Source organism: Bombus vosnesenskii, unplaced genomic scaffold (genome assembly GCF_011952255.1).
Source record: "Bombus vosnesenskii isolate JDL3184/JDL3185 unplaced genomic scaffold, Bvos_JDL3184-5_v1.1 scf7180000013264, whole genome shotgun sequence".
Taxonomy (NCBI): domain Eukaryota; kingdom Metazoa; phylum Arthropoda; class Insecta; order Hymenoptera; family Apidae; genus Bombus; species Bombus vosnesenskii.
Window position 1 is genome coordinate 9,277,857 of NW_022882924.1, and position 25,111 is coordinate 9,302,967.

At 34.7% G+C, this 25,111-nt stretch overlaps 1 protein-coding gene across 7 annotated transcripts in view; it reads right to left on the reverse strand.

Annotated features, from left to right (window-relative positions):
- Nucleotides 1–25,111, reverse strand: part of LOC117240536 (segmentation protein cap'n'collar) — a 111,816-nt gene that overhangs the window by 35,067 nt on the left and 51,638 nt on the right. For all 7 annotated transcript variants that reach the window (XM_033506562.1, XM_033506557.1, XM_033506565.1 and 4 more), the window contains 2 exons: nucleotides 8,688–8,998; nucleotides 6,843–7,040 (listed from right to left, as the gene is read on the reverse strand). In XM_033506562.1, coding sequence (XP_033362453.1) covers nucleotides 6,843–7,040; nucleotides 8,688–8,998 — 509 coding nt within the window. The remainder of the gene's footprint in view (nucleotides 1–6,842; nucleotides 7,041–8,687; nucleotides 8,999–25,111) is intronic.

Here is a 25,111-nt window from a genome sequence, read left to right on the forward strand (position 1 = left end):
TTCTTATATTCCAATTTTGCTTTCGTTGTAGCAAATAAACAGAATATGTAACGTCTCCTATAAATGTAAAACGTAAAACTGCAACAAAATCAGATTCCATGCAAAAGAAGAAGAATCACGTGTGCAATAAGATTGAAATATGAAATTACGAAATTTCATCATTTCAGTGAAAAGAAATTTCATTGAACAGTACAGAAATGAATAAAGCGATATAAATAGCAACATGCTAGAATCATAATACAAGTTTTTACATAGTTCTTATATAATGATGTAAACTGAAAACACAGAATTTGCATGTATCTTTTCCTGGATAGTAGACTGATGAAATTAATCGTGAAATAAACGAAGTCAAAGATCTTATCGATACTACTATGAATTAATATATTGACATAAAAGAAACCACGCAATTCATTAACATTTGTAATTTAAAATATACGGAAAACTACTAATAATGTATCGATTTCCTTACGTATAGAATAACTAGCAGATAAAATTAGTGGAAAGCAGTCCGATTTACGTTAAATGTTTCCGTTTGTCCTGATAATCCAACAGTGTACTACATCATAGTTGCTTCGTACGATATCAAAGGTGGTGCGATTCGTTCAAGGTTATCGCAGAAGAATACGAGCGAAGAATAAAAATCCGACGATACGTAAGAATATAACGTGGTAGCGAGTATAATGGGACGTATTATGTATATGCGTCGTCTGTATCTTGGTGTATGGTAACAAGTAGCAATTACAGGTGAGTGAGGTCAGTGTTAATACGACAGTCGCGTGAGAGAAGAGTTCCAAAAATGATATGGTTCGCGAGCGGCGACACCGTGTCTTCTTGCGTAATCTCTCTGTACAATACGCACAGTACAACCTTCTCTTAGGCAAAGGTCCCGGCAGTGGGCATATATGTATTAATTTAGCTTGCTCATTACGTATTGAGAGTCCTGCGGACGCTCAACGCTGGATATTACATGTCCGTGGCCATCGTAATCACCGCTTTACACACTTCCACACCAGAGGCAAGGTCGCGAGATCCAACTCCTATGCGTGTGACTATATTACGAATACGAATTTCTTACCAATGTCCACCTAACATACGTCTGCTTTTTCTCTTCTTTATTTTTAGCAAAAGTCAATTTAGATCGTAGTGTCACGTGGAATTGTTTGCCTGCTATAACTTCAAGATTTGCGTTCGCGTGGAATTCATTTTCGAAGAATTTTGTTCTTAGTGCGAGAGAATCAAATTGGTAAATCTCTTTGATAAAACCGATATAAATGGGCATAGAGCGTAGAACGTTCTTCTTCACGCGTGATTTTCATTCTTCGACAAAGACTTCGACTAAATGATAAATACATCTTCCTTAGAACTTATGTGAATCTATAAACATCATGAATTATAAAGTATCTATTAGAATTAATAATTCGTGAATAATTATTCACGAGAATAATTTATGAAGTCTGATTGGTGGGGTTGGTATAATTTGACTTTCTTACATTAGTAAATTAACACGTTCGCTCTGTTGATCGGATTTTTATTGGCACCATAAATCATTCCCAAAGAATATTTGTTTTTATATTGTACAATTTTACACGTGACGCATATAAATAGAGAATTTCATTTCTATCTTTTTTTTTCTATAGGGTGCATAGAATTTATAAATACATTTCTTTTACTTTGAAGCACTATAAATAGATAATATCTTCCAAATTATTGTTTCAAGTAATAACTACGAATTAAATTAAATTAAATTTGATTGAAGACTTTTCTACTTACTGCTTTCTACGAATTATGAAATTTTTCCTGCTTTCTACGGTTCTTTTCAACTTTCATTACCTTTGATTCATGCGCCGAGTTCGAGTCAATATCATCGTAAAATTATGTGCCGAATCAAATCCAAAGCATACGCCGCGAACGTGTTAAATATAATCATTCAATATTCATTCATCGATATAATATTCTTTCTGGAAGATAATCACGTATGAAAGGCGATAGTTATTAGTAAAGAAAATAATATGGCACATACAGAATCAGTGTAACAGTATGTACGCTCGTTACATTCGTCAGATATATAATTTAACTGTCGAACGATGTTAAACTACTTTTCAATCTGTGAATGTTCAATTGGTTTGTAAATCGATATTTCCCTGTTACGTCTTCTACTTCATTATGTAATTATTTACCTTGCAGTACGATAACGTGTTTCTTGTATGTACCTGAAAAAGACCTTCGTCCACAACGAGATTCCAACATTCTGAACTAGCTTGGTATTGTTGTTCGATGCTCTGTGAATGAGACTTAACGACAAACTGCTGCACGTCATTCATGTGTGTCTGTTGCAGTCAAAAAGCATTCGTTCCCTCGACAGTTTCTTTTAAAACAATTGAAAATCGTCGATTTCTCGAATCGAAGCGAACAATAGATCTCGACTGAGACTAATGAAGCTAAACGCTGCGACAGCGATAGCCATTAGCCATCGCAAATACACGGAACAAATATTTGTACTGTCTCTCGTATTCTTATGTAGCGATCAGTTCCTCCGTTGTCACCGCGAATACAGTATCATCGTGTAATTAATATTCGCGTAATGTCGCGGATTTTCAACAGTAAATCATGCACAAAAATGATCACAAAACGAAGCACGCACTTGTGTATAACTGTCACGGTGCTCTTAAAGTAATCAGATAAAACCGAATCGATTTATCAATCGATAATGCCTGTTGACTCTAGTCGTTTTTTCCTCGTAGCTTGAAGATTGCAAGGAAAATAAATAATCCATGTATACCGAATTATACTATATCACGAAATGGGGTAGATTTCCTTCGAATCACACATTCTACCTTATATTCTTACTAAGCCTAAGTCAGTTTGAAATTTGGACGATCTTTGTCAACAGAAACACTACACTTCCTCGCGTCACAATCGCCTTTCTATATAATTAGCGATTTAATCCGGGACTCAGTTTCAACGATGTTAACGGATCAAAGTTTTTCGACGAGGGAAAAAATGGCACGCTAATTTCCCACAAGGTTTACGTTTACTTCGAGCCGCATGTCGTCCGCGAGTGTTAGTCGCGGCCGCGTTGCCAGGAATACAACGCGATCACGATCGTGCTCGGCAAGGATCATGGTAGGGGTCCCCGAGTTCTCCGATTGGCGGCAGTTTTCAGGTGTAGTTCTCCACGTGCATGCACCAAGTCCTGTGCACGTATGCATTGCGTCACGTTCGCGTCTCTCGTTGCCCGACGAGGACTATCTCGGTAGGTCATTGTCACGATCCTCCTCCCGACTAACAACGTGACTTATTTCGCCGGCTATTCGCGACGTAAACGTAAAAACGTCCAACCTGCGAGTCTAGGAGAGACGTTTATTCCACGAAGAAGCTTAACACGTTGACAGCCGTAATAATTAGAAATAATTATTTTTAGTCCTTTCTGGCGAGAATTGTTTTATCCTTGAATAGGATAGCGGTAACGTTGTTCAAGTGTCGATGAATATAGAGGAAAGTAGCCAAATACGGAATATCATTTTGTTCGTTGAATTTCGCTTTTACATACTCGTCCGCGACAAATATACGATTTTTATGGCTATTCAGTTGCGTTATACAGGCATATACGCTCAATTTAAGAGAAGTCCTGTATTTCTAACGTTATGATCAATTTTCAATATTGAAGTAACATTTAAAAAAAAAGACATAAATTGTACTTCGTACGCAATAGGAAGCCAAATATTGAAATTAGGTACAATATCTTAAAAAAAATAGTTTTATTCTTCTTACTGATTATAACGCTTTGGTTCATAAAATCACGTTTTTAAAAGATAAAAAGCGAGTATATTCGAGATAATCAGATATTCACACGTGAAACTCTACATGAGGAAATTCGTGATGTACTCAGAGTCTGCACATTAGATACTTGATCCATATTTCTCCAACAGAGACAGATATTCATTTGTCAGAGCCTTAAACATTGCATTATTCAATAATAAATTATACTGTTCGATACTTGCCCTTTAACTTGCATATTTTACTTTCCACTATTTACTCCACCCTACTAAAAAACTGTATTTTTTCACTGTTCTTTTTCACTAAGAAGCACCATACGATTTACATGTGACGGTGTTTGAGAATCAATGAATTTTTAATATTCGCGGCTATTGTAGTTCTTCTGGGTACCCCAAATTGTGCATTTCATAACAGGCAACGTGTTAAAATCCCGTCTTGAACCCGAGTCTCCTCTCTGGTGCGATTTCGATCTAAGCGACAGACGTTCGTTGCATTAACATTAACCGATCCTATCTCGGACGTTACGCGCATCTTATGTGTGTCAGTAGGTTCGAAGAAATGTGGTAGAAGTTGGAAAATATAGTGCAACCTCAATTACCGAAACAACTATTTCTCTTTGTAGCCAACTCCGCGTTTCTCCTTTCTGAAACGCGAGTTTCTTCCCGCTGTTATGAGCTCTTTTTTCAGTAGCGTGATTCGAAATGGTATTAACCTTCCGGAGCTCTAATCTATTAGGTACACGGGAAATCTTTTTAGTAATATCTTTTTGACGGACATATTGTTAAAGTGAATGAAATTTGCCGACGATAAGTAGCTATTATACGTACAATACATTAACACCGGAGCCATCAATTCGTCATTTTTAGCGTCATTTAATATATCAAATACGAGAAAAGCTTTTTATAGATATCCTTAAACAGACACATTGTAGAGGTACGATGCATTAACGCCAGAATTATCCGTTTTATTAAATTTTCCATCGAAATTTTGTACGCTTGCAATAATACATTTTTGAAAATGCGAATGATTGTAAGCTACGTGGATGAAAATTCGAATTTTCTTTTGTATCATGCGGTTTTCACGTAGCTTTCACTGTGATCTTTTGGGCAATTTTATGTTTCGTATTTCACGTTTCAGTCAATGATAATTCCACTGTTTATAAACTTTTCAGTGCTTAAAGACTTGAAAATAATTAGTATCTATATCCAAAGTAAAATTGGTAATATAATAGAATATATAAGAAATATATAATATATAACATGTAATAATAAGTAAATATGTAACTATATTGGTTATATGTTATAATATATATTGGTAATATAACAAAATAAACTGATATAGGTATTCACATATTTGATAAGACAACTAGATCTTTGCTATTATATTCGTCGAACTACATGTGTCATTTATCAAGAACTGGTATTGGATATAGATAAGTTGTTTTAGAATTAAGTCATTTAAAGTGTAACAAATCGCACGCGACATATACATATATTGAAATTCATATAAATATATTGAAAATATACAAATATCAAGCTGTCTTGATAGAAATTGAATATTGAAGCCATCGTTCGTATGTCGATGTGCTATACATATTTAGAGCTTGTAGATTTGCAATAAAATATCTTCGACTGTGTACGATCAATAATAATAACGTAAATTTATGAACAATACAAACTTGTCTAATAACAGATAATCAAAATATTTTCTTGTAATCGTCAACCTGAAATTCAGATCAGTTTTTTATTTATAAAAATTAATGAAAATACGAAATTCATTGCAGGATAAAAATTTGTTGTTTATGATTACTGGAGTTTTCTTTAACCTAATTGAGTTAGACATAGAATATACATAGTTTGTTAACTATAATCTGGAATATTTAGTACTTTAGTATTTTTTAGTATAAATGCATTTTATGAGAAAATGTATAAAACAAAATTTAACGAACTAAGATAAAATATATCCCAAGTCATAAATAAAATGCGATATTTATTACGTACAATTGCTTTTTAATTTGCTACAATTTTCTCATTCTAATAATTACTCAGTTCAAGAATGTAAATTTTGTTCCCTTCTTTTTTCACCAGCAATTTAAATCTCCCGAGTAAATTTTCCAATAATCAATAATTATGATAATTGTATTGATATTTGAACAATTATGACAACTGCATAATTATATCAACATTAGTCACATCTATAGTGATCTACATGCCGCTACATTATTACATAAAGGCTGATATTATTCGTACAAACGAAAGGCATAGAAACTAAACTAAACGTTTAAGATTTATCAACTGACGTTGAAATATGATTATGAGATGTAATTTTCAAGCAACCTAATGAGATAGAAAGATATGATTTCAGATCAATGGAATTATTCCACCTGTTTTCATGAAGCTGCGAGTATGTACTATGCGCTATTTATGGTTCATAAATAAAAACATTTAATTATGGAATAATTATACCAATTATACCAAATATGCTGCCTTTGTAATACACGTATACGTATGTTATAATAATATTGTTTACGATATCAGCAAACTTTTAAATATCTATATTATTGAATAATTAATCTTAAAAAGGTCATCCTCGTAGAAGAAATGTAACTTCAACAATTTTGAAACTTACACAACTTATACGATCATAGAAGTTACAATTTATGAAATAAATTTTTAGAAGCAAGAAAGTATACCAGAATCGAATTACGTAGAGTTAATTAGTAAATGAAAGTTTTATTAGCTTGAAAACCATTTCCTAATAATTATATTGATGATTCCTAACAAAAAGTGTCTGGATACTTGTTAATAATATAAACATACATATGAATATATGTTATATAATAATATGTAATAATATAAACATATGCATAAATTGATCGTTGAATATAATTACTTAAAGCTAAACGGCGACACGTTTCATTAACAATCGTCTTACTCGATGCTGCATCGAATGAAAAAAAAAGTTAATGAAAATGCTAGTTTTTCTAGAATTACACAACTTCGCACACTGATATCCAACAGGAGATAACGATAAATTGAAGAAAATAAAATCAAGGTCGTACGTACTTGCAAGGAACGATGGTGTGGATGATGGGGATGATGAAACTGCGGTGTGTGAATCATGTCGCCGGTCTCAGGATCCTCGCACCTGGATGACTTCGCGACCTCGACGCTGCTCGAGCTGGTAATAGCCGACTCGTCCTTTGCACTCGTGGATTCTTCGATGCTATCTTTTTCCTTCTTCTTCACTTCCGGCTTCGTTTCCTATATAAGCAATCTTTATATTATAATGCCAATGTCAGCTTTTCGTTAACGACAAGTCGCTCGAATGGTTAACCAAACTGCACGATTTTGGGATGTTTTACATTGTGACAAAATGATTAAACCTTGGTTGGATTTATTGTATTTTCATTAGGATCATTCGATTTTCCCGTATTACATTGTTAAAAAATAGACGAAACATTTTATCGGTATACCTGAAGTTTAAACTAAACGTATCTTAAATATGTATTTTAGATATCTCAGTTCATTTTAAGTAGGTAAATCTATTTAATCGTTTATTTATTTATTCCACTTATATCGGAGTTAACCTTGTAATTGCAATGATAATTGGAAAATTGCGAAGGACACTAATACATAATTTCATTTACTACGCTTTTATAGTAAGTCGAGTATAGTCTGAAAAGAAACGGCCGGAAAATTCGTATAGGTATAATTGGAATTTTGATCATAATGTTAGTATTAGATGAAATACTCTATTTTCTGTATACCACTACCTTGTATTTGTAATTTATTATTTCCAAAGATTACAGTGACGGATCGCAGTCTTATATTTTTATAGATAGATAATAAATAGACAATAGAAAATCGAAAATTAAAAATTTGTAACAGATATAAAACTTTGGAAAGAGCCATACGTTTCTATCTTGGGGAAGATTATCGCTACGTCGCTATTTTATAACGCTACAATAAATTCAGTTAATTGTGCTATAATATGCTATAATAAATTCAGTTAATTAGATACAAAAATGAAGAACTAAATATTTTAACATCGACTTAACAATTCTACAGCGATGGTGAAATAAATAATAAACTATTACACTGTATCTTTATAAAGTAAATTAATATAAATACAGTTTACTGTAACGATTTGAAAAGTCTATTTTAAAATGTTTATAGTCACAAACTTAGAATACGTGTACTATAATCGTATAGCATAAATAAATATACTCTAAATTAGAGTTAAATGACTACTGAATCTTTCTAATGATAATTGTGAAATGATTTCAACAAACAGGATGGAAAGAAGTGACTCTCGTTTATAAGACATTGTAAAATATATTAACATCTATCAAATATCGATTTTTGTTATATTCGTTTTTAAAGAGAAACACGGAATAGCCTGAAATATTGCTAGCATCCATAGAAGAACAAGTGAAATCAATATATTACTCTATACACGCAACGCTAAAAATAAAATCCTTCTGCGTAGACTTAATGCGTAGATTTAAGAATAATTAGTACATTGCCAATATTCATGCAAATTTATACTTTTGAAGACATAATTATAAAGATAGAACCTCGCTGGAAAATTGTTTCATGTTGCAAGAGACACTAAATTTTAGTCAATTTACATATTTTTTCATATTACATGCATTCGTAATTCATGTTACGTAGAATTTTGTATTTTCAAGTTTCTTACAAATGCATAAAAATCCGCAGTCTAACGATTAGAACGTAGGCGTAGAAAATAAGAAAAATCTGTGTGCCCACCGCGATATATGTCGTAAGAAACGAAAGCTATTATTATTATTATTATTATTATTATTATTATTATTAAAGAAAAACAATTCCAAAAATGAATACGAGATAAAACTCACTGAAATATCAGCAAATAAAGATCGAACGAACCTCTGATTGCGCCTCATCGAGACCAACAAGTTGTAACGCCTCCTCGAGGTTGAATCCGTCGGGAAGACCCAAAGTATCGTTGTTGAGAAGGCCTTCGACGTTCGTACTTCCTAAGAGGCCACCTTCCAGTAAGTCCGAAGGGAAATCATTCTCGAGTTCTAAAGTGTTGGTTAATCCCAAAGAATCGTCGGCTAGTCCGGCCAACGGGTGATTGTCTAAATCTAACGACGCGTCTCGAAGGAGTTGATCGTCTTCTTCGATCGCGTTGTTTCCGTTCTCCCCTTGACTGCCGGAATTGAGGATATATTCACCTGTAACACAAGGCACGTTCAGCTCAAGCAGATCGAACATTTGCCAGAGAATCAAGGTCATCGATATCGTTCAAGAGGAGAAGAATTGTTTAATCGTGAAAAAGCGTTATTACTCATATTCCAATCTGTCGCATCAGTCTCATCTAATAGCGACTTTTGTCCCGCCTGACTCACAGAAAGAACGCACGCGATCAAATTATCGGTTGACGAAACATAAGTAAGCGTAAACAGAATCGCGTGCCCAAGTACGACTCTTAAGGATCATTTAAAACTATTTAATTGCAGTTAAGATTGTATAGTACCGGATAGATTGCGTACTTTAATTCTCCACTATTACATTCCGCACGATATTTATTGACAACTATAATTCATCGCTTGCTATCCTTCTTTTTACCAGCTAATAGCAGACCTCGAAATGTGAAAGAAATATTTTTGAGGGTGGGACGCGCGTTACGTTTATATACAGGTTTAAGAATCGTAGTAGCGTAAATCGGTTTGCTGCTGTCTTTCGCGAAACGGCGTATCGTTGTCAAAGATTCAGTATATTTGTTCAAGCCGTAAAATGTACCAAGACGGAAAACAAAGTTATAAATGGGTAGCTTAATTAATTGAGAAACTATAGAAACGATGATTCTAAGAATGGAATGGACACTTACACCAGTATAATTTTTAATCTGTCGTACATGAATAGAGTATGTAAAGATATATATTACTTTGTATGCTGAATTCCAAGCCATGGTTCAATATTTAGAACTTGTATCACTATTTTTTTTAATATAATAAAACGATTAAAAAATTTGTCACAGATCTTAAACGCAGCAAAGGATGTTTGTTAGACCACGTACGTTTAGTTCAAACGTTTAATTCATTGCATTATTATATCACATAATAAAAGTCGTCTTCCTTTCACACAGTATCCTTACAAACATTCTTCATATAAAGTTCACTAAATAAATCACTCGTGAAAACACCATGATTATCTGACGTAAAAAATGTTTCAAAGTTCATACGTCCTATTATTATTACATCTTAATATTATCGAAAATATTTCATCAAAATCAACACTTTACACCATCATCGATACATATGAATATTGGTAAATCGGTGTTACATGTACGAATCGACGCATAGATCCAAATCTGTAAAAATTCTAGAAACGTAATATTTCCACGAAAAAATCTACCACGCGTTATATTGGTTTGACGATTGGGCATTCGAACATGTTTAAAAAAAAGATTATACATAAAAATGGTTCTAGGAGGATTTGAGCAAACCGGATTCACTGTGACTCGACTAAAACTCGATTCGTCTGAAGGCGCAGCACTCGAAAACTGACTGTAGCCGACGGACAGGTAAAATTTCGGAGGAGGGACAGGAAAGGAAAAAAACGTAACTAATTGAGGGACAAAGGGGTGTTGTTGAAGATCCACCTGCTGGTTTGAACAACCCCCAAATGTTCCCGCCCCACGGCCAATCGCGCGTCCCCGTTTCTACCCTACTTCATCCCTTACGCACGCTCCGAACGCGATCTCAGTCTACATTTACCTTACCGTCGCTCTTCAAAACGCGCAACGCACCATCTACAATGCGTACAAATTTCTAAAGTGCCTGTTCTTCGAATCGATGCTTCACTACGCAAATATTGTAGGGTCCACTTTTCGTGAAATTTGAGTTTTCGTATACAACTGATAAAGTCCTTCACTGTCCTTTACACGACGCGTAAAAATTACATTTATATTTATTTCGTAGATTCGTGAAAAATAATATCTTTGTTTATTGTATCTGATAGAGATATTTTTAAGAACCACGATCCATCTTCGTCGCTTTATGCGGTTGGAAAGGATCAATGCACGATTTGCAACCAAATTTTATGATAGCATCGACGAAGATAAATATAAAATAAAATGTATTTATTTATTTATGAATTTTTAAAACTATTTCTCTCGAAAAGCGCTGAAAGCGAACACACATAATATTTGTGTAGTAAACAATCGAAATTAGGGTTCGACGTTCTCAATATTTTTTAGCTTCTAATGTGATGATGCATATGGGATGTAGTTTCGCATGTAGTTTCTTCAAAACGTCATACATATAGCCCTATTCATAAGTATTAGAATAGTTGTGACGAAATGAGATAATCCAGACAAATCATTAGATACTTAATTCCTCGACGCTCGTGCCCGTTGTTTAACTATGAGAATACGAGAATGAAAGAGTACGACGATGAAAGGAACTATGCGATGAATTTAGATGTGTGATACCATACGGTAATAAATTAATTGCTATATACACGATCGTCAACGGATTGAATAATAATCTGGACAGTCAAAGACAATCTACCTGCAGAAGGAATTTCCGACGAACAATTACTCGCAAAGTAAAACGAGGTAATCCACGGTAATTTTTATGTTCCACATATCACGTAACAACGACATGGCTACGTTGATTAAAAGCAAAAAGCGAATCTTCAAAGTGATTCTTCGCTGTTGTTTCGTAATTTATGTAAAACGGATAAGAGGATTAAATTTCAACAATACGTGACACCTGTATCGAGATAATAACTTGGCATACAGATTATTGGTGGGGTACGCGACAAATCGATTGCAACTTTACCAATGGCGCAAAGCTTCGCTCTTTCCGCTAATTAGTCTCGTTTTGGCGTGCGCAGGAAAAAAGAAGTTAAGAGGCGGAGTGAGAAATTTTCGACAGTAGATAGAGGTCTTTTCCTTTTTTCCTTGCGAGCTGATGTTATTAGAGATAATAATCTCATAAAATAATAATTCTTCGAAGGCTGCTCGAATACGGACAGGTCGGAGCCGAACGACAGGCGGGTCGGCAAAAGAAGAAGAAGAGGCTTTTCGTTCTTCTGCTGGTCATGAGTACGGTATCTGCGAAGAAGGAAGATCCCAGCTTGGGATGGCTATTACATTAACGAGTAGTGGCGGCCATTGTCTGGCCCAAATGCGTGCCAGACCGCACAATAATGGCCACCTATAATTTAGGAACTTCAAGCATTCTCCTCAACAGACTGTGCACTATTTTTTTTCAAATTTAAAGAAAGCATAAGATATATTACCACGTATGTGTTCGGAGGAAGATAATTCTCGAGTTTTATTTATGAAAACCGAACGTCTTAGAGGCACGAACGAACGAAGATAATAATAATAATAATAATAATAATAATAATAACGGTAATGATTTCATTATTTAGGAGAAATTGAATTGAAATGTAATTTATTTGTTTACAAGTTATTTAGTTTTTATTTCATGATCATTTGTAAAAGTAAAGTGCAATGTCAAGCTTCGAATGAAATATCTAAATAGATAATAAAACGTAAAAGTTGTTTCGTTTCTTTTCTATTAAGAAAGTTGTAAACGAGATTGATGAGCTATGAAACTGTCGACATTTCAGAAGTAGACAAAATGTTTCATTGGAAAATATTTTAAGATGCTATACGGTAACGCATGAAAATATTTCATACTTGTTGAAACCTCTTGTACGTACAATATATTATGCGTGTTACACGAAACATTCGCTCGTATAACGAGACTCTATCATTATTTAGAAGCTACAAGATATTTAGTAGAAATAGTATATACATTCATAGAGATCGCAAAAGTATTTAGATACACAATTTATTTATTGCATTTACAAGCCTCGAATATTTAAAGGACACTTATTATACATTTAAAATGACTGCTGTATATACCAATTTTTTGTTCAATTTACGTTTGCGATAAATATGTTATAACTATTATGTACCTGGATTTCTTTGAAACCTTATCAGAATGTAATCACGACAACTATGTCTCATTATAGTGCTACTACAAATTTAAAAAAAGTATTGTATAAGCTATATATTATACCCATAAAAATGTTGTGCGGTGAATGTCAAAAATACCTTTGTGAATAGCTGCATGAAGCATCCATTCAAAAAGGTTTAATATATTCTTAACAAATGTGTAAAAATATGTAATATTATTTTATCATATGTTTTTTTCAGTATCCTTCCCCTCTGTGCTGGAACGGACTTCCAGTTACATTTTGTTATGGTCTACTTTCCTAGTCGTCAAGCTTATATGTAATACAGTTACGAGAAAAGTAAAAAACCATAAAAGGAACTAACCTTATTCATTGATGGAATTTATGTAGAACTAACTTTTTGATAATCCAATTCCATAAGCTCTACGCTAAGACTTTACTACGTACACGTTCGCGATAAATATATATTCTTCTATTAGTTTGTCAGAAATGTTTCTTTCGTTTTACAAGGAAATAATAGACGCACAATGTTTTTTGTTTTATATTAATTTATTGAATTATGCACGAACGTAATAATAAAAATAGAACGAAATGGATCTTAATTCAATAAAATAATATAAAATAGAAATTGTTGTTCATCTATTATCACCTTATGAAACGAAAGAAACTTTTCGGACAACCTAATATATACGAAACTTTTTCCGATTCGTTTTAATTTTTACCAGCGTAAACATGATAGTCGTGTCCTGCTACGCAGCTAATAAAATTCGAAAATGTTTTATATAACACATAGAATGTAACGTAGAATCTGTGCATGGTAACCGTACGAATACTTTTGCGGGTCGCAGTCTATACATATTTTTATCGAAACCCGGATAGAAACCCGAGTAGAAGGCAAAAGAAGAGCGAAAGAACGAGATGTCTCTGGGGAACGAATCTTTTCCTGTTTAAATCCAACGCAAGAGCGAATTCGCTGGATCACGGTGCGTCTAATGGCGCGGTTCTCAGTCTTCTTCGATTCTACGGCTTCTTTGAACTCGCGGTCGGCTTTTTCCACGGCCACGGGAACGTCGACAGATCATTTCTCACATTTCGCGCGCGCCTAACGACCATTTTCTTTTTCTTCCATAGCACCCCTGCACCGTCGCCCCTTTTTCGGATAATAATTCCTGCATTACTCGACAAAATTTTTCGACCAATGGCCCTTTGGGCCGAGGCGTCGAAAAGGTACCACGCCACTAGCGTTTGTGCCTCTAATGCCGCATCCACTTCCTAGAGACTCGTACACGAATGTTTCAATGCCAGAGAGGCGAAAAGAATTCTACGATACGAATGCGCTAGCACGATTATCCTTACCCTTGTGGATGATAAATATATCGGGGACAAATCTTATTTGCAGGCCTTGACAAAAGGGTACCAATGACCGATACCGACACGCTTCCAATTCCATTTGACGTCTCATTTTCCCGTTTGCTTAGTAGACGCGCGAATGGGCGTGCAACGTGCCCTGTGCGTCACCTGGTGCCACTATAAATAGCCTAACTTATAATCACGCTCATTGATTCTTGCTAGATCATTAATTGTTGTCGTTGACCGGTGTCATCGATGCTTATCGAGCAACGTTTACCGGAACGTATCGACCGAACAACCATACAGAATGTAGAATCGGAGTCTCAACGTTAGGAATGGTTAGAGTTCCTTGTCTTTCACATTCTTCTTGGGTAGGATTTTTGTTGTAACATAAAATTAATTTTCGATTCGAAAGAAATATTTGCTATTACTTCGTACAAGATATGGAAAAATATTTCGGCTTCTTTAACTTTATTGCGTTCGTTCAATCGGTTTAGACCGAACCGTGTTGTTCTATCGTTGACAAATTTCCTACGTTTGAGCGAAATAAAACCGAGGTAATGTGTGTGTATATGTTACTAGATATATGAAAGTATAAGAGTCTGGCAGTGACGCGAGAGTTGCACAGAAAGTTACACAAAGTATATGATCGCAATGTGAAATTGGCAATACGTTCAGATTTTAATTTGATTTCAAATTGATACGATCATTCATTGCGCAAACTTTTGATTGACTCCCAACGCGCCCGAATATTTTAGCGATATTTTTCAAGATAGTATCATGTTCTCTACTTGGAATCTAAATTGTATATATTCATCAAATTTTTATATCATTTTCACATTATCGCCAGGTAATTTTCAACAAACGAATGTCCGTTTCAAATATTAGACAGTATTGAAAATTATAATTTTCAAAATGATCCTTTAAGTCCTTATGATCCAAGAATAGAATAAAATTTCTATGGAAATCTAAATCTCGTTGTAATTTAAGAAGTTCGGATTATTTATTGCCTATGGAATCTGTGTTATTATTTGTTATACCCACGCGGCTGCAGCCGTCGCAACCACGAAGTACCGAAAAACTACTTGAAAATTGTCTATAGAAATAAATTACTTTTATTTCACGAGCTTTAAACGTACAATAAAAGAGCAATGACTTAAACAAAGATACAAAAACGATGTTAAAAGCGCAATTATTATTGTATTGAATGAAATCCTATAAACAATATAGTACAATGAAACCTGCTTGAGACATTTATTATCAAATTACATCGTAATTACTATAAACAATTACTACGAGTAAACGGGTGTACATACAACGAACAGCTGTTCGACATTATCGAAGGTACGTTAATAATAAAATTCTTTCCCTATATCGACATACCTCAAGGAGTATAATCCATAAAACAGGTAATCCACAATGCGACTAGAACGAAACGATCACAGTGCATCACAGTTTTACAAAGTCACGTTCGTGTCCGTAGCGGCAAAATTAATTAAATCGTACCTGAAAGATAGAACTTGTACACTGTTCACGTCACTCGATGCAAACAACTCGTGGAACCCTAAAGTAGAAGCAGCAACGACCCAATCACTGTTCAGACAAAACCTGCAGCACTTCACATCGCTCGTATACACTTTTGCGTAGAATCGTTTCTTATCTGCGCTTATTCTACTGAAATTTCTGGGACCTCGAAACGAGAGGAACGATTATTCGCAGTAGTACGTCCCAGTAAAGCTAGCTACGACCTGGCAAGCCTCATTGATATAGCGAACGCGCATTAACGATGGAAATCCAAAGAAACTCGAAAAATTCGACTTTCCGAGGGAATTTCCTTTCATGGTGACGCGATCATCGTGATTCCTGCATGATACCTCGTCGACACGACCTCGAGGAGAATCATAACAGCCGGCACTGGCAGATGATTTTGATGCAGGCACAGCATGGAGTCGACTGATAGTCTATCGCGTAGCGAGGCATTGCCTAACCATGGCCAGGAACAAGTATTGTGCCAAGCGACGGGTTCTCCGTTAAAAAACGGACCAATCACGACGGGGTTGGCTGTTATTCCAATATGGCTGCCAGACAATGCGCGCTGGAGGTCTGGAGAGAAGGGAGGGAAGGTCTCTACCCATAATGCCATTCTCCGACTCCCCACTGTGACCAGGGAGCGTATACCGAGTCTTGATCGGTCGACGTTGCCGCGTATACGAGCTTTAGCCAGGGGTGCATCCTACTAGGACATAGCCCCGAGTCATTGTCCTTCGACTTTTACCCTTGCAAAAATCTGTATCGACGTCTGACGAAACTCGGAGATCGGTTTAACGATTCATCTTCCGTCTCTGATACGGCTATTTTGCAGAAATATGTATGTTTTATCTTCTACTCGTGTATATTGCAGTGCTATAGTCGTTATAGTATTGTTTATCGCGTTTAATGGCATTTTTCCCTTAGAAAATTTGTTGGAAAAATTTGTTTCCATGTCTTATGGAACTCTGAGATCGGTTTAACGATTCATCTTCTGCTTCTGATACGGCTATTTTGCAGAAATATGTATGTTTTATCTTCTGCTCATGTATATTGCAGTGCTATAGTCGTTATAGTATTGTTTATCGCGTTTAATGGTACTTTTTCTCTTACAAAATTTGTTGGAAAAAGTTTTTTCTATACTTTATGGAACTCTGAGGTCGGTTTAATGATTCATCTTTCGTCTCTGATAAATATGTATGTGTGAACTTTTGTTTATGTATATTATAATTATATAGTTGTCGTAGTATTGTTTATCACGTTGAATGGTATGTTTCCCGTGTAAAAATTCTTGCAAAATTCTTTTTCCATGTCTTACGGAACTCTGAGATCGGTTTAACGATTCATCTTCCGTCTCTGATACGGCTATTTTACAAAAATATCTATGTTTCATCTTCTACTCGTGTATATTGCAGTGCTACAGTCGTTATAGTATTGTTTATCGCATTTAATGGTACTTTTTCCCTTACAAAATTTGTTGGAAAAAGTTTTTTCTATACTTTATGGAACTCTGAGATCGGTTTAATGATTCATCTTTCGTCTCTGATAAATATGTATGTGTGAACTTTTGTTTATGTATATTATAATTATATAGTCGTCGTAGTATTGTTTATCACGTTAAATGGTATGTTTCCCGTGTAAACATTCTTGCAAAATTTTTTTTCCACGTCTTATGGAACTGTGAGATCGGTTTAACGATTCATGTTCCTGATATGGGTATCTTGGATAAATATTTGTCAAACTTCTGTTTTGTACTGTATCATGTTGTATATTATATAGTGAATATATTGATTAAATGTTTAGAATTATGCAGTGAAAAGAGATATGTATGATTTGTAAGTATTTAGTTACTACAGTTTTGTATGTTATATGCATTTTGCATATTTTTGTATTTTTCTCTCAACAATCTTTCCTCATATGTATAAAAATCCCGGTCTATTTATGTGTATATTAAACAAATATTTATGAACATATAGTGAAAGGAGATGATATTTGTGACCGTAGAGTACTTATTCTTTGATTCAAGTACATTAAGACATCGTTGACCAGACCAGGCGCGAGTACACTCGTGCTCGCATACAAACCAAGCTGTGTAATTGTCAAAGTAGAAAATTGTAGTTATTACTGTTTATCAAGCATCTGCACAGTGTCTGCGTAATTTTGATATTATCTATTTTCCTGCACTTTTGCATTTTAATTACGATTTTAGTAGCATTAAAGCTCCTACAAACACGAGAATTTTGTGACGAAGGATTTTTTAAATCATATATAGATAATTTTTCTCGAATGACAAATAGATGGAAAATTTAACAAATGTGTGTAAACATTTTTTATATTCGCCTTATATACATAAACCTAAGTAAGATATAATCTTCTTATTATATATTCTTACAGTGTTCGACAGAATTTACACAGATTTAGTACAGATTCCGAATTTATTAAATATCATCTTTTGCATAAATGTAAATAGCGCAGTCGGATTTAAAACAAGATTCTTATGCATTATAAATATATTTTACTGGTGTCTGACGGTGACTAGCGATTCCCAGTGCCAACCAGTAGGTTAGACTCGACAGATGATAAAGGCTGTAAACCACTGCTGTTAAGATGGTATCTAAATCCTGTCAAATGCCTGTTCTATCGATACCCTTTATTCCTGTGTCGTCACTCTTATTCGAACTCTGTCTCGCGCGCGCGGGACGTATCAGATTAATTTCCTAATTACCATCGACACGGCCTCACTACTAATGCCGCATATATTACATATCACGTAAAAGTAATATCCTCAAATGAAATTTTTGGAACAAACACTTCCTTCGATCGTTACTAAATACAAAGACGTTATGCCCGCAACGATGAATTTATAATTCATGCTCAGCAGTTGATATGGTTATCTGTTGTTTAAGAAAAAGTAATTACCGTGTAATTGTTATGATAGCCGTTATTTATTTGTCATTTTATCGATATCTTACGTTGCTTTATAGTTTTACATTTTAAGCGCATTTACCCTGTTTCTATACGAATATACTGAAAAGCTGATTTCGTCTTTCTTAAGCTGTTTTTTAAGGGTATTTTTTAAGCATGTCAACTGTACGAAATATTAAAAAGATATTCTTAATTAAGCGTATAATTTATCGTGAAGTATCGTATTTTGGTTTGGAAAAGTCAAAGAGAAAGATTGACTACATACGAGTGGTAACTAGAATTTCGGAGCATTGATTTATTAATCAATAAGTGCAAATCATTGTAGCCCATGGCGAACTATTCTGTATAAGCGAAATGCGATCACCGACAAAAGTATAACGTAACAATGCGTGCTCGATCTTCTGGAACGTTCCCGGAGGAACCAAGTCTAGGACATCCTCTGTATACGATAAATAATAGTGGCTGCATGAACTTGTGCTTTTCCAACATCGCGGCCCGTCTCCGCAATACGTACTGATAGATACGATCCTGGTTTTTAACTTTTTCTTTCGTTTCTTTGCGAAATGAGTACGCAGCGACACGATATAGACCTAACTTCTGTAAACTATCAACAGTATTTCGGAAATTAGAAAGTTAGAAAAATATAATACACTCCTTTTTTGAACAGTATCGATATTTTTGTTTTACATAGAACTGCCTGAAATTATTCGTTTCCTTCTTTAAATCTATTGTAAAACGTCCTAAATTAAAAAATAAAGAAAGTACCGTCTTCTCTAATATTCTATTTATATTTATTGATAACGTAACGTAACGTTCGTACGTGTAAATTATTTGTACGTATAATGTCTCATCAGATCGTACAAACGTTTTGAATGAGTTAGAGATAGTAACTTCCTCTTCTACAATTTATTGACTTATACGTGTAGTAAATAACGTATTTTATATGTTTAATAATGAAGTAAAAATGTAAATTATTATTAAATGTAAATGTAAATATGTAACATGCACTATTTCTGGATTCGTGTACTAAAAAAGAGTTGAGAAGTTCCTGCAATCTGGGACATTATTTATGGATGTATGTATCTGCGTATGTGGCAGTGATATGACGAAAAAGGTTATCAACTTACAGAAACCATTTGCATAATATTAATATGTTATGATGAAGTATAGGCTGTTGCACAAGATATTAATACGTTGCACGTTGTAAAGTTTCGAGAACTTTGATTTCTTCAAATCGAAATTAAACTACTGGGTAATCAAAATTTTCCTATTACGTGTAAACACGTAACGTCCTATCACTTTTTACACTGTGTATTTATGTAACCGGACTCTAATGTTTTTTACACTTGCTCCCTTTTTTCCGCAACTTACATAATACGCATAAAATAATGTTTACCATATCCGATTCACTGACAGGCTTTCCTATACCACTGATACATAAAAACCACATCTCATGTGATGTTGTATCAATTAATTGCATCTACTTGATTATTTAAGTTGCACCTGTGTACATAGCTCTTCGACCATAAATTACTTCTTTTACGGTGTTCAGTGTAAATATTACGCAGAAGTATTTGATGTTTTTGTAACCATATGAAGGTAAATACCATTAAGTGATACGAGATCTATTATAATTGTATCGCATTAACTAATACATAAATACAATAGTGGTTAAATGCAGTGGCGTATAAATACTGTTTTATTCACCGTACACCACAAAATAGACGATTGTTACCGATATGGTAAAAATCTTTTGATATAAAAGTTGCTAACTTTCTTTCCTCAACGATATACATCTCAGAAATCTTATCTAAACCATATGCCAAACTGTGTTTCAAAGGAATTAACTAGCAAGTAGTCGCTAATAACTGAAGGTAAGAAGGTAAAACAAATTACTAAAATTCATAGTATATCGATTTCTACCTTTTCTTTATCTGCCACTATAGAGCCTGGTAAAAAGAAGTATTTCATTGGAAAATAAGACTATGTGCCAATAATCTTTGTAGCCATTGTATATCGTATTTGACCACGTGAGTCTAAAGTTTTAATAGCAATGGAACCCTGTATTTAACCATCATTGAGCCGTAATGTATAGCCAGGCAATAGCGAAGGATTCTGTAAACGGGGTCAGAGACCTAGTTAACACCCTCGTACACACCAGTCATTCTGGATGTCAAGTTCTGCCGTCAATGAGCATTGTTGCCACCTCATACTATGACGTTCGCTCTTCATGTTTAGCTTGCACTTTTCGTTGGCCACGCGTTCACGAGAGCAACGGTAGCCCAGTCATGCTTAGGCGGTGCATTTTTCTCGTTTCGACATTCGAAAACTTCTTCTCTGATCGTATTTGCTTCCGTATCCGTTCCTCCCTTCCTCCCTTATCCGTTTTGCTCGTTTCAAAATAACGTAATAGCAAACTTCTTCGCACGGAAACTAGAACGTGACGCCATAACGCTCGAATAGCAGATTTTATTTCAACTCGCTCAACACGCAATAAATTATCCGATTAATTATATACAATTTACAAAGTATACACGGTTGACGTATCACGAGATCCTTCTTTGTAAACGAGGTATGATCTTGTCTGGGTAATGTATGAAATTTGGCGCGGTGATATTGCAAGATGCAGGTTGCGAGGATCTTGATCTTGATCTTGACATCTTGGAAATTCAAAGTTTGCGAAGCTCAGTGACGCGTCTTCGTCCTTTACTTCGATGGAACAGAAACATATCGAAGCGATTTATTTGTTATCGTACGAGTTTTACCACCACAGGCGTAAAACGAAGCTTTCGAGAAAAGGAAAAGATCATGGTGACTGGAAATCTCTGTTTGGAAAGATGTTTAAATGAAATTGACTTGTATCCGTTACCACTTTTCCTTACAACGATGCCTTAAAAGAGACGTCTCGTTCCCGAAAACAAGATTTTGTTGAACCTTCGACGTGTTGCAAGTTGTCATGATGCACGAATTCTTTCTCGAGATGCAGTGGCACAGTGACCTATTCCATGACAAAACATATTTTGAATTAGTCGATCGCTAGCTTAGTGCGCTACTTATACACCGTGGTCCTAAATTCGTGGTACGAACGAAATCAGGTAAGTTCTACGGCTCAAAACAAGATGAAAATCAAGAATAACAAAATTGCGTTTGGAGGCCTCATTTATGCCACTTCAAGTGTCACAAATATATTTTTCTCGGTACGAGCAAGCGGTCTTCACTATGTGCTTCAGTTAACTACAATTATTTTCAATCACGATTCATTTTTATGCTTTTTAGATTTGATCGAAGATCTTCAAAAACGTTTGGGAAACAACGAACAATATTGACGCGAGAGCTAAGTTTTTAGAAATGTTGGAATAATTTTCTTTAGGTCACAAGATCTTCGTTTCACTTTTTAAAAGGAATTTCTCATGAGAGTCAGTTGGAAAAATGGCTTGATGCAATAATGACAGGTTGAAGGTTGACTGAAGAGAGACTGTCTAGAAAGGGCTAATGGTACTTCAAGTGACAGGTCGACCTTAACCAACCTGGTCTGATACATATCTATCCTAAATCAACAGAATTCTCGGCCAAAAGCTTACCTTATGCCTTGGCTACCTTTTATTTAATGTTTGGATTTGCATTTTTCTCTATTCTTCAATTTGTATTTTTGTTCCTTGGATCACGAACGTAAAGTATAAGTGACATTTCCTATATTGGATAATCCATTTTGTAATCAATTCTGAGAAACAGATGCATTTACTGATCTTGTAAAATTACTAATTGTTGCGATTATCCGACGGAAATTGCGTATTATCTGTTATAAAACTAATCTTTTATAGCAAATTCAAATATACTTATCTACCGCACGTTTAATGATAATTTACGATATATCCGATGCGAGAAAATTGGAAAACCAAACCAATCATCTTCAAAGCCTGCAATAATTTTATCTTTTCCATATTAAATTTTCCAAACGATTTATTTTATTAAAACCAATTCGATGTACAAAATTCAGAAATCGTTTGATCCTCAATGGATACCTTAAATAAATTTTTATAATTTAGGTAATGTCTAGGAAAAATGAATTGACGCAGAACTAAAAAAAAAAAAGGAAAAAAAGAAATACGTACAATTTGACAAAACAATTAATAACGATTTTCACATCTGACTAAAAGCCAGGCCCAACAATGAAAATCTTAACGAATCTTTGGATACGCTTGCTGCTTATGGAGCAGGGATGATTTGCAAAAAAATATCTAAGGAAATCGTAGAAGCAATGCGGACCAGGTAAAAACTCTTATAGTTCATAGAAAAGCTCTATTGTAGCGACACGAGATCTTTGAAAAGGTAAAAAAAAGGGGCGGAGAAGACATCACCGAGCTAACTTTTCAACGCTACCGGCAACTGTCGTTGTGTTCTGACTCGGATGCTTTAGCACAACTTTTATATTAATGTTTTAATCCATCGATTGAAATATTTCTGGCGTACAGTCAACGAAAGAGACTTTTGTCAGAAAGAAGAGATCTCACTGAAGGAGATAGAATTATAGCCTGTTTAACTGTCGCTGACTTCGGATGGAGTCACCATATTTAATCTAAGGTGGGAAAGCTAAAGCGAGTTAAATACAGCTAAATATAGTGGCTTCCGGCTTAATGTAATTCTTTTGCCTCGGTTGGACAACGACAGGTATCTCTATTACGTTAAATAGAAATCTTTGTATCTACCTGCCTAAATCATAATTTCAATTAAAACCTAACGTAAATTCAGCAAACCCTAATAAAATAAACCCTAATTTCGACTAAAACCTTACTAACAATTAGTAACAATTGTTAATTTCGATAGAATTAAAATTTTTTATTTAAAAGGATTTATTTAGTACGTTTGTCGTGTCAATTATTACGACTGTTACAGTACATAGTTATTCCTTCTTTCAATAACAAAATTTCCATTCTTTAGTCATAAAGTGGCGTTAAAATACAAAAATTCAACAAAAAATGAACTTATCTATGACATGATATCACCTGCGTATAAAGAAATGTAAGCATATTAATTGACGAATGATTCTTACAAGCCGATATTCAAAATACTTTTAATAAAATGCATAAGAATCGTAAACACGACTACAGTGATTAATGTCGCCAATTAACGATTTAATTTACGATCTTGTTATTTTCCATCGATACGCGTTCGTCGACAAAACTCTGCGCTTCAAATTCAAATACAAATTCAAATGCAACTCGCGTAGAAAGATATATTTACGCAGGAAGATACAGCTTTTTTTCAATACGTCACATCTATTGTTGTATATTTTCATCCCTAAGCTTCCTGGAAGTGCCCTCCCGAATTCGTTCTGAATCCGTGGCGTGCAACGAGCCACGATATGAGTAATGATGCGTGCTCGTGTTATAGGGGTGGATACAGCAAGTCATGGCCCCGAGTATCCCTATAACCCCATACATACCTCACCATCCAGCTGCCCCCCAAACACCGTCATCCATGGGGGTTTCTCACTGAAATAGCCGAACTAACATGGCGGAACACGTACGACTCCAAATATTGATTCCCTCTTGGGATTTACCAGCGACTTGAATCGCTTCCAAGGATTCCACCATTTTCTTTCAAATTTCACAAAAGAAATTAAATACAATATGCCGATCTTTATTACGAAAAATTTCGAACTCGTGAAATATCTGGCTAATAATATACTCGAATTACATTATATTCGAATTTATATTATTATATTATTATTTATACTATTATTATATCGAATTTATATTCGAAGTACGAAATCCTTCAACATCTGATATGAGTAATCTCCTCTTTTCATTTTCTCGTTGTTAATTCTTTTCTTGCTGAATCCGAAGTATATAACACTTTTCAATTTCTTCGTTACTATATTAATATACAGCGAATAATATGCATCAAGCTTTTTTTTATTATATCCATATACGATGAATAACTTAACAGGTAAGCGTCAGGTCGCATAATATACCTACGCAAGTTTGATTATTACGCGTGAAGTTCAAGATGGAACTTAAAAATGTCCAAGTCTCACCAAGATTCATATAACTCTATCTAATCTCGCTAATAACGATATAAGTAAATATTGCGCGCCTGTCTTTTTATTATGGAAGGAAACTTAATAATTTTTGTATTTTATATGCTTGAGGAATAGGTGGTTCACGAAGGGTCCGTTCTCAATTCCGTATCCACTTTCGATGAAATTAGTCACGGTTGTTGCTACGCATCGAGCCAGTCGGATATTATTTTTTTCTCTCTTTGTGAGCGCTCGTGACGAATCGAAGCGGAAATTAATACAACACTGGGAATAAATTGCATTCGATCGTTCTCAATGCTTCTTGCTAATTTTATTGCGACGAAAAACTATGTATGGATAATATAAAAAACCGAGCACCTATACTATATAAATGTACAATACAGAAATGAATATAACCATTGTATCAAGATAAACACGTTCGTCGTTCAGAATTAAAGATGACGTGATAGCTAAGTATTATGTAGTCTTTTATAAGATACGTTATACGTATTACCCATAGCAGCATGCT